This window comes from Callithrix jacchus, chromosome 11 (genome assembly GCF_049354715.1).
Source record: "Callithrix jacchus isolate 240 chromosome 11, calJac240_pri, whole genome shotgun sequence".
Lineage (NCBI taxonomy): Eukaryota > Metazoa > Chordata > Mammalia > Primates > Cebidae > Callithrix > Callithrix jacchus.
Genome location: NC_133512.1, coordinates 1,364,552 through 1,379,437, shown reverse-complemented (window position 1 = coordinate 1,379,437; position 14,886 = coordinate 1,364,552). Strand labels below are relative to the sequence as shown.

Below are 14,886 nucleotides of genomic sequence, written 5' to 3'. Positions count from 1 at the left end.
GTCAAAGCATCCAGGAGACTGGCTGTACTGGGGCATATTTGGTGGACACACGTGCTTTATTTTAAATTGCATCCTCTTATTTTTTTTCCAGTTGCAAATGAAGCTGGCGACAAGAATGCTAGACCACTGGCCCGCTTCTCTCGTGAGTAAATCTTGTTTGACTCCTTTCCTGCTCCCCTCAGAAAACGTTCTCCAGAAATCTTTCCCCCGTGTGGTATAGCTCTTCAGTCCTGTCAGGCGTTAATAAAACAGCAATGTGGAAATGTCTTCATCTGGTCGATAGTCCACTTGAGCCCAGGCTGCTGAGCTACTGCCTTTTCAATCCATAGAACCGTGTTTCCAAATTGTGCCCTAAGCCTTTGCTGTTCCAAGTATGGTCCTCAGAGCAGCAGAATCGTCATCACCTGGGAACTTTTTACATATGTGGCGCCTCAGCCCCCGCCACCCCTTCAGACTTACTGAGTCAGAATCTGTGTTTTAACACATCTCCAGGGGATGCCTGTTCACATTAGAGTTTGAGAAGTGCTTTGCTAGAAGTACCCTTTTAGTGAACGTTTTATGAAGGTAAGGTGAGGAGAGGTCCCTGAAATGCTTGTAGCTGTGAAGGCATCATCACCATTCGGCGCGGACTTACGGGCTTACTCCACTGGCTTTTCTTCAGTTTGGTGACATTTTCAAGCCCAGATGGATTGAATGGGTTTTCTTAGCCTTTGAGAGTCTTCCTAGGGCTGTGGTGAGGCCATGGGGTTTCCCTCGACCCCTTTGTCTCCAGGTCTTGATCTGTATGAGACAGTAGGCGTCTAAAGCCCCTCAGTGGTTTCTGTGCCAGTGTGGTCAGCAAATTATCCAGCAAGTTAATGCACTCCGTGGAACGAAAACCTGGATTCCAGAGAAGGGAGTGGAACTTCTAGAGGTGGAGCAGGGTGGCTGTGCACCAGGTGGAGAAATGGTAGAGCTGTAAATAGAAACGGATTCATCGCTGCCTCACTGGCTTTCACCAGAAGTAATTTCACTCACACTACTGGGCCTCTGTTTCCTCACCTGGAAAATAGGACAGTCAAAACTGTTGCTGTCCTTTGAAGCTGTGGCATGGGAGGAGCTCTACAAATCCCCAGTCACTGCATTCCTCATTCAGGCTTGATGAGGTCTGAGTGTGGACAGTGCCATTGTAAGTCTTATTATATAAAGCTCAAAGTATAATTTCTCTGTTTACAGGGCTTCTTTTAAACTCTGCCTCCCAGCTCTTTTTGGAAGACTTTGAAACGTTGGGATTGATTTCCTAGAAATGATTTTTATAGAACTATAATAAGGTACAATAATGAAAAAGCATGAAGTGCTCATAGTTTAGAAATTGTGTAATAAAACACTTGCTTCTCATGAGCCCCATTCCTCACTGCCCTCCTACCTGGAATCATTATTTCCAAAATAGGCATTTCATCCCACAGCTCAGTGAGGTTGAGGAATATGCTTTTATCCCATTTTTTTCTTCATCTCCCGAGCAGTAATCAGGCAAATTAATAAGCTGGAATCGTGACCCGGCCATGCTGTGAGGGCTGCGCTGGGTGCCCCTGGCCCAAGGGAGCTTTTCACCACCAGACAGAGGAAGGCAGGGGGTCCTTGCATGAGAGTTAGGGCAATTAGTCCCTTCACGGAGAAAGGAAGGTAATTTCTGTAAACTTCTCAACTGTGTGACTGGGTTGAAAGGATGATGTGTTTCTTGAAAGCTTATTAGCTTGAGACAAGTGAGGACATGAACAAATATCTGTATAGGAAACAAGTAATTAGTGGCAAACCAATTAGGTTGGATTGATATGGGGGAAAAAGGAGAAAATTATCTCCTGAGTTAATTGCAATGCCTTGAAAAAAAAAGTCAGGTGACACCTGAGCTACTAAGTCTTTCTGTAGTCAGTACTAGAGAGGGAAAGATTAGGTGACTTTCAGGAAGGCTTTTTTTTTTGTTTTAGATGTTGCAATATCTGATCGACACTCAATTAGCTTTACCACCTTGAAACTGACCTTCATTGTGTGGTGTGAATGAAGGGTTCAGTTTGGGAAGGTTGGAAGGATTTGGATGAGAGATTTTTTGTTGAGACTGGAAGATGATGTATTACAATATTTTCTAATTTCTGAATCTGACAGGATAGAAAGCCGTGTTAGTGTGTATTTCCCAGCTTGGAATCAGGCATGATGGACAAGGGAGGCCAGAGACTCTGCTGTGATGGCTGGACCCTCCAGGGGTCAGCAGAGATGATCTGGGAAGCGGGGACGGGGAAGGGCTGGTTGTGGTGGTGGGTGCTGTGGAGTGAATTCCATGAGACATTGGATCTATCAGGCTCCTTCATCACCCCAGCCCCATCACTGTAGGCTCAAGCATCGGCTTCTGATCAATCTTACTTCAATCGGAGCATCTGACTAGCAACCGTGGGCACACAGAGTAACATGGGAAGTCATTCTCCTAAGACTGGGGGTTAGGAAGGAGGAGGGAGGAGGGAGGGGGACTGAAAGGAAGTGGGAAATATCTCTTTTCCTCACAAAGGGGAGAATGACAGTGTCCAGGAAAGTGAAGAGTTGTGAATGACCTTGACTTGAGAGTGCTGTGTGAATGCAGGCACGCTGGCTTCCGACCAGGAGATGGTTTGAGAATGGCATCCATCACCAGGCCGGCTGTCCTTGGGTGACGCACTGCCACACTCTGCAGTGGGCAGGGTGAGCCAGCAGAGCACCTCAAGTGGGTACTGCATGGAAGGTACCTCACATGGATACTGCATGGTGGGCACCCCATGTGGGTACTGTGGTGGGCACCTCATGAGAGTACTGCATGGTGGGCACCCCATGTGTTGTGGGTACCCCATGTGTGTACTGTTTGGTGGGCACCTCATGAGAATACTGAATGGTGGGCACCCCATGTGGGTACTGTGTGGTGGGCACCTCATGAGAGTACTGCGTGATGGGCACCCCATGTGGATACTGTGGTGGGCACCCCATGTTGGTACTGTGTGGTGGGCACTCCATGTGGGTACTGCATGGTGGGCACCTCATGAGAGTACTGCGTGGTGGGCACCCCATGTGGATACTGCGTGGTGGGCACCCCATGTGGGTACTGCGTGGTGGGCACCCCATGTGGGTACTGTGTGGTGGGCACCCCATGTGGGTACTGCGTGGTGGGCACCTCATGAGAGTACTGCATGGTGGGCACCCCATGTGGGTACTGTGTGGTGGGCACCTCATGAGAGTACTGCGTGGTGGGCACCCCATGTGGGTACTGTGTGGTGGGCACCCCATGTGGGTACTGCGTGGTGGGCACCCCATGTGGGTACTGAACGCCAAGCTCTCTGACAGCCGGTGCTTGTTACATCAGCTGATTGGTGTCTCCCTATTACAAATAGGATAGTGAGGCTCGGAAAACAGATTGAGAATTGCCCACTGCTGGAACTCTAGCTCTCCCAACTTCAAATCCTGACTGTTCCCAGTTCACATTACTTCTTCCTGGCCCAAGGGACTGGAGTTTGCCACTTCTATGGCTCAGGGACTTGGGGTCCGCCAGCTTGGCGGTGGTGGCACTTCAGCCTCAGCACAGCGCATAGACTCATGTTGGAATGACCTACACTGCAATTGATTTCATCCGGGAGAGGACAATTTTTCCCAAATGCCCTTTTCTACCAGCTCACTGATAATAGAAACTTCTTAAAATAAGGGAAAAAATGGAAGATTCCTGTGTCAGGACAATCAGTGCTGCAATAACAGAATACTTGAGACTAGGTCATTTATTTTTTATTTTATTTTTTTGAGGCACAGTCTCTCTCTTTCACCCAGGCTGGAGTGCAGTGGTGTGATCTTTGCTCACGGCAGCTTCCGGCTCCCAGGTTCCAGCGATTCTCCTGCCTCAGCCTCCCAGGCACCTGGGATTAGACATGCACCACCATGCCCAGCTAATTTTTCAATGTTTAGTAGAGACGGGGTTCCAGTAGGCTGGTCTTGAACTGCTGATCTCAGGTGATCTGTCCACCCTGGTCTCCCAAAGTGCTGGGATTAGAGGCCTGAGCCACCACACCCGGCCAGATTAAGTAATTTGTAATGAACAGAAATTGATTTCTCCCAGTTCTGGAGGCTGGGATATCCAAGGTCAGGGCACTGGCCTCTGGTGAGAGGTCTCCTGCCGTGTCCTCACACGGTGGAAGGTGGATGGACGAGAGAACAAACATCCGTGTCAAGCCCTCTTCTCATGGCATCAGAGTGTTTGTGAGGGTTCTGCCTCCCAAAGGCCCTGCCTCCCCACACTGCTGCGCTGGGGATTAAGGTGTGAGATACGAACTTCGGAGGCAGCACACTCACACCACAGCAACTTGAAAGGAAAATCTTGGCAGAAGGGACACAGTGATTTATTCTTACTGTGCTGAAAATGATTGATAGCAGACATTTTAATTTGTTAACCTCCAGACACCCAGAAGGTATTCTGTGTGTCAACAGAGGAAGCAAAGGGTCATTTCATTTGTTCATTCTTTTATTTGTTAATTTACGAAATACTGACTGACCACTGACCATGGGCCTAGCAGTGTGCTGTGTGCTGAGGACACACGTTAGAACAAGATTTCTGCCTTGAAGAAATGTAAGACTTGGTGTGAGGACGCAGAAAAGCTAGCCAGCAGTGTGGTAAGTGCTATCGCAGGGGTCAGCACAGAGGCGGGGAGTGGGGAGCATGGGAACACAGCACGGGGCCTCTGAATGTGTTAGATTGGTGGTAACCTAGAAGGGAAGGCTCGCATTGAGTGTTGAAGGTTGTCAGGAAGGGTGCCCAGGTGACGAAGGTATGCGACGTACACTCCAGGCAGAGGGAACACACTGGCACGGAAGAGCCTCCCGTTTTCAGGAAATTGGCCTGAGAGGCAGCTTGGGGTGAAGTTGAGAGGGGTTTTTGTGCCAGCCTAAGGAGTGGACTCTGGGAGAGTCTTTGAAGGGTTTTCGTGCTTGTCTGGCTTCTCACCGTCCTCCTGGAGCCGGGGTGGTCCCTGGGCACCAGGGCAGTGTGTGGAACAGCTGACCTCCCCAGGCCAGGTCCAGGCCCCAACTTGGCAAGGAGCTCCTAGAAATGGCTGTGGCTGGGGCTCCTGACACTGGGGACTTCTGGGATGAAGTCAACTCACTGTGGGGCTGTGGGTCCCTTGCTAGTCCAGCTCTCAGGGATGCTGGTAAAGCTGCCCTCCCATTGCAGGCTCTAAAAGCCCTCCTCCCTGGAGATACCTGTTTTATGCATCTGTCAGTCTCCCCATTAGACAGTCAGCTCGTTGAGCCCATGGGCGCTGTCTGGTTGAAGCTACTACCTGGTGTAGAAGCAAATGCTGGCTGAACGAAGACTGCCTAAGCTGGCCCCTTTCTGACCTGTTCCTCTTGCTCTTCCTTGTCCTAACACCATAGACAGCTGTGAGCTGTCCCATTAGCAGCATATACCCCCCATACCCCTCCAAAATGTGTCCTCAGGGGTCTCCTACATGCTACTGGGAGAGTTCTCAGAAGCCACTGGGGATGTAAGCTCTGGTGTCAAGCCTGGCTTTGGATTCCGTGTCTAGAATTAGGAATTCTGTGCCGCCTTCACCCCTCCAAGCCACACTTTCCTCACCCGGATCCTAGGACAATACTAGAACTTATTTCCAAGATCTTATTTGGAGGATCACATGCGGGGTGAGTGTTAAAATACTTAAAAACATGTGACGTGGTTACTGAACATCGGAACAGATGTTGTCGTGAACTATGTGAAGGTCTAGGGTCCAGGAGGCTCCTGACAGGTCAGATATGGACCCTTCAATTTCTGTACGAAACTGAGGCAGGAAAAGCGGATATTGGCCCTGGTACCCTGGAATCCATCCTATGAAGCATAGGGTCTGTATACCGCAAGTGCTCAATAAGTGTGGTGATTATTATTGTTCTTGGGACGGATCCTTGCTCTGTCGCCCAGGCTGGAGTGCGGCAGTGTGATCTTGGCTCACTGCAACTTCTGCCGCCCGGGTTCAAGTGATTCTCCTGCCTCAGCCTCCTGAGTAGCTGGGATTACAGGTGCCCACCACCACGCCCAGCTAATTTTTGTAATTTTTAGTAGAGGTGGGATTTCACCATGTTGGTCAGGCTGGTCTTGAACTCTTGACCTTGTGATCCACCTGCCTCAGCCTCCCGAAGTGCTGAGATTACAGGCGTGAGCCACCATGCCTGGCCGCCAGGTGGTGGTTATTATTACCCTGAGTCTTCAACCTTCCTCCCCTCTCTTCTTCTTTCCTTTAATATATGTTTATTGAAGACTTTTCTGTTCTGTGGGCCCTGGAGTTAACACAGATGAGTAAGTTCAAAGAATTCAGTCTAATCAGGGAGACAGAAGTGTCTGCTACAATACAGCGTGCGGAGGAAAATGCCAGCGATTGGTAGGAGGAGTTGGGGGAGTCGGAACGGGGAGACCTCAGCCAGCCTGGCATGGAGGTGAATTCAGGGGAGTCCTCTTGGAGGAGGTGAGGATCAGCTGAGGCTTGAGGGCTTGAATGGGGATACAGGTAAAGAAGGTAACTTCTAATCTTCGTTGAAAAAACTTTCAATACTACAGGTAAGGGGATAAAGGCCACATGTACTGTTCAGACACGGCCACAGTGTGGCAGAAAAAGCCCAGATTTTGATGTCGTCACTCTCCTCCAGAAGTAAAAGACACTGCATTCAGGGCATTGACAGAGCTTCTGTCGGGGTCCAGGGCATTGGAGGAGACTGAGTGAGGGACACAGCGCCCACAAAACTCTAGTGGCTGCGCAGCTCCGGGCTGGAGTTCTGATTGCTTCCCTGAGGGGGGACTAATTTCCCTCCCAAGAGGCACAATCATTGAAAAGAAAATACAAAAGTCTTCCCTTATCCGTGGTTTCACTTTCCCAGTTTTGTTACTTGTGAACTGCGGTCTGAAAATGTGAAATGGAAAATTCCAGGAATAAACAATTCACAAGGTTTAATGTGCCTGCTGTTCTGAGTATTGAGATGAACTCTCGCTCTGTCCCACCCAGGATGTGAACCCTCCCTTTGTCCAGTGGAGCCACGTGCTGATGCTGTCCACATGTTAGGGATGTAGGAGCCCTCGTTTATCAGATTCACTGTCCCGGGATTGCAGTGCTAGTCTTCAAATCATCCCTGTTTTATTTGCTAATTGCCTAGGTGTAATTACTAAGTGCACTCAGTAAAAAGTGCAAGAGTGTTGATGCTGGCAATTCAGATACACCATGGAGAAGCCACTGAGTGCTTCCTTGAAGTGAAAAGGTGAAAGTTCTTGACTTAATGAAGAAAAGCAGTTGTATGCCAAGGTTGCTGAGATCCACAGTGAGAGCGAATTTTCTATCTGTGAAACTGTAAAGGAGGAAACAAATTTGTGCTCTTTTTGTTGCACTAAAGCCACGGAAGTTATGGCCACAGGACAGGATAAGTGCTTGGTTAAGATGGAAGTGGAACTAATTTGGGAATGGCAGACGTGAACAGGATCCTGTTGTGATTAACAGCAAGCAGGTTAGGCACCGTCCCTGGTTTCAGGCATCTGCGGTTGTTATACCCCCTTGGATAATGGGGGACTACTGGAGTGGAATCAAAAGCAATCAGAAAATAGAGGTTAATTAGAAATCCAGGTATTGCTGGAAATAGTTTTTCCTGTGAAAGAGCTGGAGCACTTAGGGTGGATGGGGGATTGAAGCGAGGGGAGGCCCTGGTCTTTTTGTGCTGCGTGAATGATCCTCTTCCCTCGTCAGAGGTGGGCAATGGGAAGCAGACATGTGCAGTGGGGTTGGTTGGAATAGAGATGGAGGCGGCACCTACAACATGGTGATCCATGTATGGAGCATCATGGGCAACTCAGAATTATGTGGGACGGTGCTAGAGTCCAGATAGGGAACTTTTCTAATCAGTTGTTATACTAGGAGGATCTGTGGCAAATGAAGGGAACTTGAGCTGTGGATGGTGGAAGAGAAGGAGAGGGGGAGAAGGAGATGGAGGAAAAGGAGAAGGAGAAGGAGGGGGAGAAGGAGAAGGAGGGGGAGAAGGGGGAGGGAGAGAAGGGGGAGGGGAGAAAGGGAGAGGGGGAGAAGGAGGGGAAGAAGGAACAGAAGAAGGAGGGGTAAGGGAAGAAGGAGGGGAAGAAGGAGGGGTAGGGGGAGAAGGAGGGGAAGAAGGAGAGGGAGAAGGAGGAGATAAAGGAGGGGGAGAAGGAGGAGGAAGGGAACTCATAGAAACTCATAGAAACGCAGACTGGATGGTGTGTGCTAGGAGCTGGGTGTGGGAGGAGCCAATGGGAAGCTGTTGCTCTATGGGAATAAAGGTTCTATTATGTAAGATGAGTAAGATCTGGGGCTCTGCTGTACAGCGTAATCCCTGGAGTTGACAATATGGTATTGTGCACTTTAAAATACATTAAGGGGATAGCTCTCATGTTGTTTTCATACCACAAAAACCAACCAACCAGCCCCCGGGCAACACAAAGGAGCAGAAGATGGCTGGTCACTAGCTTCTTACCTATAGCGGTAATCACCACTCCCCACTCCCCCAGTGACCTGTTACAGATCTGTGTTTCGGAGCCACAGTTAGACGTCAGCTTGTGTTGTCCCAAAATGACTCTGCTTGTCCACAAGGGACCACTTTATCTTGCCCCCTTTCTCCCCCTCTTCTATCAAACACAGTTGTTATCAGGCAAGCCGATCACCTTGGTTCAGTCGACAGATGTATTCACTTGGATTTGAAAGATACCAAGTTAGAGTAGAGTTTGAAAATGATCCAGTCCAGTTCTCACCAGCCTGTCTAAAGCTCAACTTCCCTGTATGACATGAGCTCTCTGTAGGAGCCCCTCCAAGAGAGGAGTATTCACCTTGTCCTGGAAAGCACTGATGGTCTTGGTCAGAGTGATGGCCTGGCGTGTGCATGGGGGCAGGGGCACGGGGAGGGGGCAGTGCCCTGAGACTCACTCTGCCTTCTCTTTTTAAATGTGCTTGGTAGAATCTTTGAAATATATCCAAAGATATATCCGTAGATCCCTAATATGTTAGCCAGTGGTCCACCAGTGGACTGGCTGTTGATACAATTAGTAGCTTCTGGGAGTTTGTGGATGTCATGTAACCCAGCTGTCAGCTCCAAGTCCATTGAGACCTGGGTGAACAGGCTTCTAGGAGTTTGTGGATGTCATGTAATCCAGCTGTCAGCTGGAAGCTCCAAGTCCATTGAGACCTGGGTGAGCAGGCTTCTAGGAGTTTGTGGATGTCATGTAACCCAGCTGTCAGCTCCAAGTCCATTGAGACCTGGGTGAACAGGCTTCTAGGAGTATGTGGATGTCATGTAACCCAGCTGTCAGCTGGAAGCTCCAAGTCCACTGAGACCTGGGTGAACAGGCTTCTAGGAGTATGTGGATGTCATGTAACCCAGCTGTCAGCTGGAAGCTCCAAGTCCATTGAGACCTGGGTGAACAGGCTTCTAGGAGTATGTGGATGTCATGTAACCCAGCTGTCAGCTATCAATTCCAAGTCCATTGAGACCTGGGTGAACAGGCTTCTGGGAGTTTGTGGATGTCATGTAACCCAGCTCTCAGCTCCAAGTCCATTGAGACCTGGGTGAACAGGCTTCTAGGAGTTTGTGGATGTCATGTAACCCAGCTGTCAGCTCCAAGTCCATTGAGACCTGGGTGAACAGGCCTCTAGGAGTTTGTGGATGTCATGTAACCCAGCTGTCACCTGGAAGCTCCAAGTCCATTGAGACCTGGGTGAACAGGCTTCTGGGAGTTTGTGGATGTCATGTGACCCAGCTGTCAGCTGTCAGCTCCAAGTCCATTGAGACCTGGGTGAACAGGCCTCTAGGAGTTTGTGGATGTCATGTGACCCAGCTGTCAGCTGTCAGCTCCAAGTCCATTGAGACCTGGGTGAACAGGCTTCTAGGAGTTTGTGGATGTCATGCGACCCAGCTGTCACCTGGAAGCTCCAAGTCCATTGAGACCTGGGTGAAGAGGCTTCTAGGAGTTTATGGATGTCATGTAACCCAGCTGTCAGCTGTCAACTCCAAGTCCATTGAGACCTGGGTGAAGAGGCTTCTGGGAGTTTGGGGATGTCATGTAACCCAGCTGTCAGCTGTCAGCTCCAAGTCCATTGAGACCTGGGTGACAGGCTTCAGGGAGTTTGTGGATGTCATGTAACCCAGCTGTCAGCTGTCAGCTCCAAGTCCATTGAGACCTGGGTGAACAGACTTCTAGGAGTATGTGGATGTCATGTAACCCAGCTGTCAGCTGTCAGCTCCAAGTCCATTGAGACCTGAATGAAGAGGCTTCTGGGAGTTTGTGGATGTCATGTAACCCAGCTGTCAGCTGTCAGCTCCAAGTCCATTGAGACCTGGGTGAACAGGCTTCTAGGAGTTTGTGGATGTCATGTAACCCAGCTGTCAGCTGTCAGCTCCAAGTCCATTGAGACCTGGGTGAACAGGCTTCTAGGAGTTTGTGGATGTCATGTAACCCAGCTGTCAGCTGTCAGCTCCAAGTCCATTGAGACCTGGGTGAACAGGCTTCTAGGAGTTTGTGGATGTCATGTAACCCAGCTGTCAGCTGTCAGCTCCAAGTCCATTGAGACCTGGGTGAAGAGGCTTCTAGGAGTTTGTGGATGTCATGTAACCCAGCTGTCAGCTCCAAGTCCATTGAGACCTGGGTGAACAGGCTTCTAGGAGTATGTGGATGTCATGTAACCCAGCTGTCAGCTGTCAACTCTGAGTCCTTTGAGACCTGGGTGACAAGCCTACACTGCTGTGGTGTGCTGACTTTTGGAAGTTCAGAGCACTCCCCCATCCGTGAGTACCTGGGATGGTGGTGTTCTTGCCCTGATTCCCTACCTCTGTCGATTTCTTTCCTCTATTTGCTTCTGGCTATCTTCCTGTTGCTCTGACATAGTCTCAGATGTGCTGCAAAGCTCGTTCTTCTCCTTTTTCTGGAGAGTAACCAAAGGCTGTTGCTCAAAGCAGAGCTTGAGTGAAGGTTAAGAAGGGATGAACAAGAGGGAGCCACAATATGCAATTGCAGAGAGACCATTTAAATTCAGTTTGATTTTCAACAGTCCATTCAGCTATTCTACCACCAACCAAAACGTTAAAGACCATTTTGTCGGTGCTGCTCCTGGCCTCCACTTCGCGTCCTTTCATCCTCACCCGCCTCCCTTCTTTACCCTTTATTTACACCTCCCTTTTAGGAATCGGAGCCACTCCTGCGATTTCTCACGCAGAGCAGCTTGACCATATCTCTGGCTTGGAGGATCTGCTCACGCCCTCATCCTCAGCATCTCACATTCTACTCCCTTCAACTTATTTTTGCCTAAATGCAGACCAGTTTCCGCTCCCTTAATGGGAATGGAGGTACCACCTATTGAGATAATAGCAAATATTTACTCCTTGCTACTTGTGTATAAGCTTACATATTTGAAGAATATGGATAGAAATTATTTTGTGTATAACGTGACCCCAGGGAGGGCAAGGCATTTGCCCTCCAAGCACCTCCCTTTCTACCCTCAGTGTATACTCCTTTGAATAGTTAAGATGAAGTTTTAGGGTTCTGCAAAAGGCAGACAAGGATAACCTGAAAACCTTCTCATTTTTTATGAGCACATAGAAATGCTGAGTGAAATGTTTTCAAAATACTTTTAAATGCATAAACTTGCAATAAAGAACAGGAACCCCACAGGTACCAGAAATGAAGGAGGAATTTAATATCAGTACAGTAAGCTGTTAACATGTGTGCAGATTTTGCAGCTATCCTGCATGGGGGTGGTGCTGCTAAGCCCATGGAATCTAGTAACACATGTTTTAACATCTACATGGGGAAAGGAGATAAGACCTTGGGCTGTGCAGTGTGGGAAAGTGGATCTGAGACTTCTGCCTAACTCGGACTCTTAAAACATATGGCAGATTGTGTTTTCCAAAAATATTTGTAACTCTATCTCTCATCCCACATGCTCTTCTCGCAATGTGATGCTGACAAGCCTCCCACTGAGATGGCGAGGCCTCTGTTTTCTTGCCTCGAATCTGGGTGGTCGGTAAATGTGGCAGAGATGGTCTGATGTGACTTGCAATGTTAGATTGTCAGAAGAGACAGCGCCCACCTGCTGCCTGTTGGGATGCTTGTTCTGAGAGCACTGCCATTGTGCTGTCAGGAAACAGAGACTCCATGGAAAGCCCACCTCTGAGTGCTTCCCACAGTGCAAGTTTGTGAGCAAAATGGATAGTTATTGTTGTTGGAAGCTACAAGTTTGCTGTGATCCGTTATGCATCAATAGGTAATTGAAACAAGGGCTCCACCCTCCAAAAAAGAGGGATTAGGAAAACGAAATGCACCCATAAGCATAGGGAGGTAATCACGTAACTTGGCTTTTCTGGCTCTTGAGGAAAAGTCTTCCACGGCCGATTGAAAGTACTGAATGATCCGGGAACCCTGTGTAACTGAGAAATTAACAAAAATTAGTTCTGAGCTACTAATGGCAGAATCAAATGAAAAATCTTTTGAAATACAACCCAAGTCAGGATACTCTGATAGAGAAAACAACACAAACTAAGTATGAGCTCATAGTCAAAATTAAAAACAAAACAAAAGACCTTAAGAGGCAGCAATCCTCTGTGAACACCAATCATTAGAGCCTAGAACATGAGATGCAGGCTGAGTATCCTTTGCCTGAGATGCCTGGGACTAGAAATGTTCTGGATTTTGACTTTTTTTCTGATTCTGGAATATTTGTATATGCATAATGGGATACCTTGCAGATGGGACCTAGGTCTAAACATAAAATTCACTGCTGTTTCATATATATCTTAAACGTATAGCCTGAAGGTAACATTATACAGTCTTTTAAATAATTTCATGCATGAAACAAGGTTTGTGTACATGAAATCATCATTGAACTGTGACCTGTCATGTTGAGGTCAGATGTGGAACTCCCACTCCTAGTGTCATGCTGGTGCTCAAAAAGCCTTGAATTTTGGAGCATTTTGGATTTCAAATTTTTGGATTAGGGATGTTCAACCTGTAGTATAATAATGAACTGAAAAAAAAATAGACTAGGTCTATTTATTATTATTTTTTAAAATTTTTATTGCATTTTAGGTTTTGGGGTACATGTGAAGAACATGCAAGATAGTTGCATAGGTACACACGTGGCAGTGTGATTTGCTGTCTTCCTCCCCTTCACCCACATCTGGCATTTCTCCCCATGCTCCCTCCCCAGCTCCCCCCCACACTGCTGTCCCTCTCCTATTCCCCCCAATAGACCCCAGTGTGTAGTGCTCCCCTCCCTGTGTCCATGTGTTCACATCATTCATCACCCGCCTATGAGTGAGAATATGTGGTATTTCATTTTCTGTTCTTGTGTCAGTTGGCTGAGAATGATGTTCTACAGATTCATCCATGTCCCTACAAACGACACGAACTCATCGTTTTTGATGGCTGCATAATATTCCATGGTGTATATGTGCCACATTTTTCCAGTCCAGTCTATCATCGATGGGCATTTGGCTTGGTTCCAGGTCTTTGCTATTGTAAACTGTGCTGCAATGAACATTCATGTGCATGTGTCCTTATAGTAGAACGATTTATAATCCTTTGGATATATACCCAGTAATGAGATTGCTGGGTCAAATGGAATTTCTATTTCTAGGTCTTTGAGGAATCGCCACACTGTCTTCCACAATGGTTGAACTAATTTACACTCCCACCAACAGTGTAAAAGTGTTCCTATTTCTCCACATCCTCTCCAGCATCTGTTGTCTCCAGATTTTTTAATGATCGCCATTCTAACTGGCGTGAGATGGTATCTCAATGTGGTTTTGATTTGCATCTCTCTAATGACCAGTGATGATGAGCATTTTTTCAAATGTTTGTTGGCCTCATTTATGTCTTCTTTTGTAAAGTGTCTGTTCGTATCCTTTGCCCACTTTTGAATGGGCTTGTTTGTTTTATTCTTGTAAATCTGTTTGAGTTCTTTGTAAATTCTGGATATCAGCCCTTTGTCAGATGGGTAAACTGCAAAATTTTTTTCCCATTCTGTTGGTTGCCGATTCACTCTAATGACTGTTTCTTTTGCCGTGCAGAAGCTGTGGAGTTTCATTAGGTCCCATTTGTGTATTTTGGCTTTTGCTGCCAATGGTTTTGGTGTTTTGGTCATGAAGTTCTTGCCTACTCCTATGTCCTGGATGGTTTTGCCTAGATTTTCTCCTGTGATTTTTATGGTGCCAGGTCTTATGTTTAAGTCTTTAATCCATCTGGAGTTAATTTTAGTGTGACTGGGTCTATTTGAAAATGACAGAAGATATAAAATGAGTTGAAACTCTAATAAAGGAACAAGACCTTGGAAAAAAGATTGAAAATTTTAAAGACAATCTGTTAGAACTTCAAGAAATGTAAAATACAGCATAAAACCCCAATAAAACCAAACTCAAACACAGTTTACTATGTTGAATAGGACTAAAAGGAGAAAGAATGAACCAGAAGAAAGATCTATCTGAGGAGACTAACCAAATTGTAGCACAGAGGAAAGATGGACATAAAAGCATCATCAAACATATGGAAGACAGGAAGAGAAGGGCCAGCATCCATCTAGTGGGAGTTCCAGAATGAAAGACCAGAGAGACTGTGGACAAACTAGTAACTGAAAATCTAGTGGCTGAGAATCTTCAGAATTGATTAGTGATATGAATCCTCAGATTGATGACTTGTACCTAGTTTCCAGCAGGAAAATAAAAATTAACCTATTGGCACATACATTATATTGAGACTGCAGAACAGTATAGATGATGATGAAACCAAAGATAACTGGAGGGAAAAGACAGGTTACCTACTGTGTCTGAAACTATGAGTTTAGTGTGTTTTTCTTTGTTTTATTT

At 47.2% G+C, this 14,886-nt stretch overlaps 1 protein-coding gene across 11 annotated transcripts in view; it reads left to right on the top strand.

Annotated features, from left to right (window-relative positions):
* Positions 1 to 14,886, top strand: part of PDE1C (phosphodiesterase 1C) — a 689,353-nt gene that overhangs the window by 198,445 nt on the left and 476,022 nt on the right. For all 11 annotated transcript variants that reach the window (XM_078342145.1, XM_078342151.1, XM_078342149.1 and 8 more), the window contains exon 2: positions 92 to 142. In XM_078342145.1, coding sequence (XP_078198271.1) covers positions 92 to 142 — 51 coding nt within the window. The remainder of the gene's footprint in view (positions 1 to 91; positions 143 to 14,886) is intronic.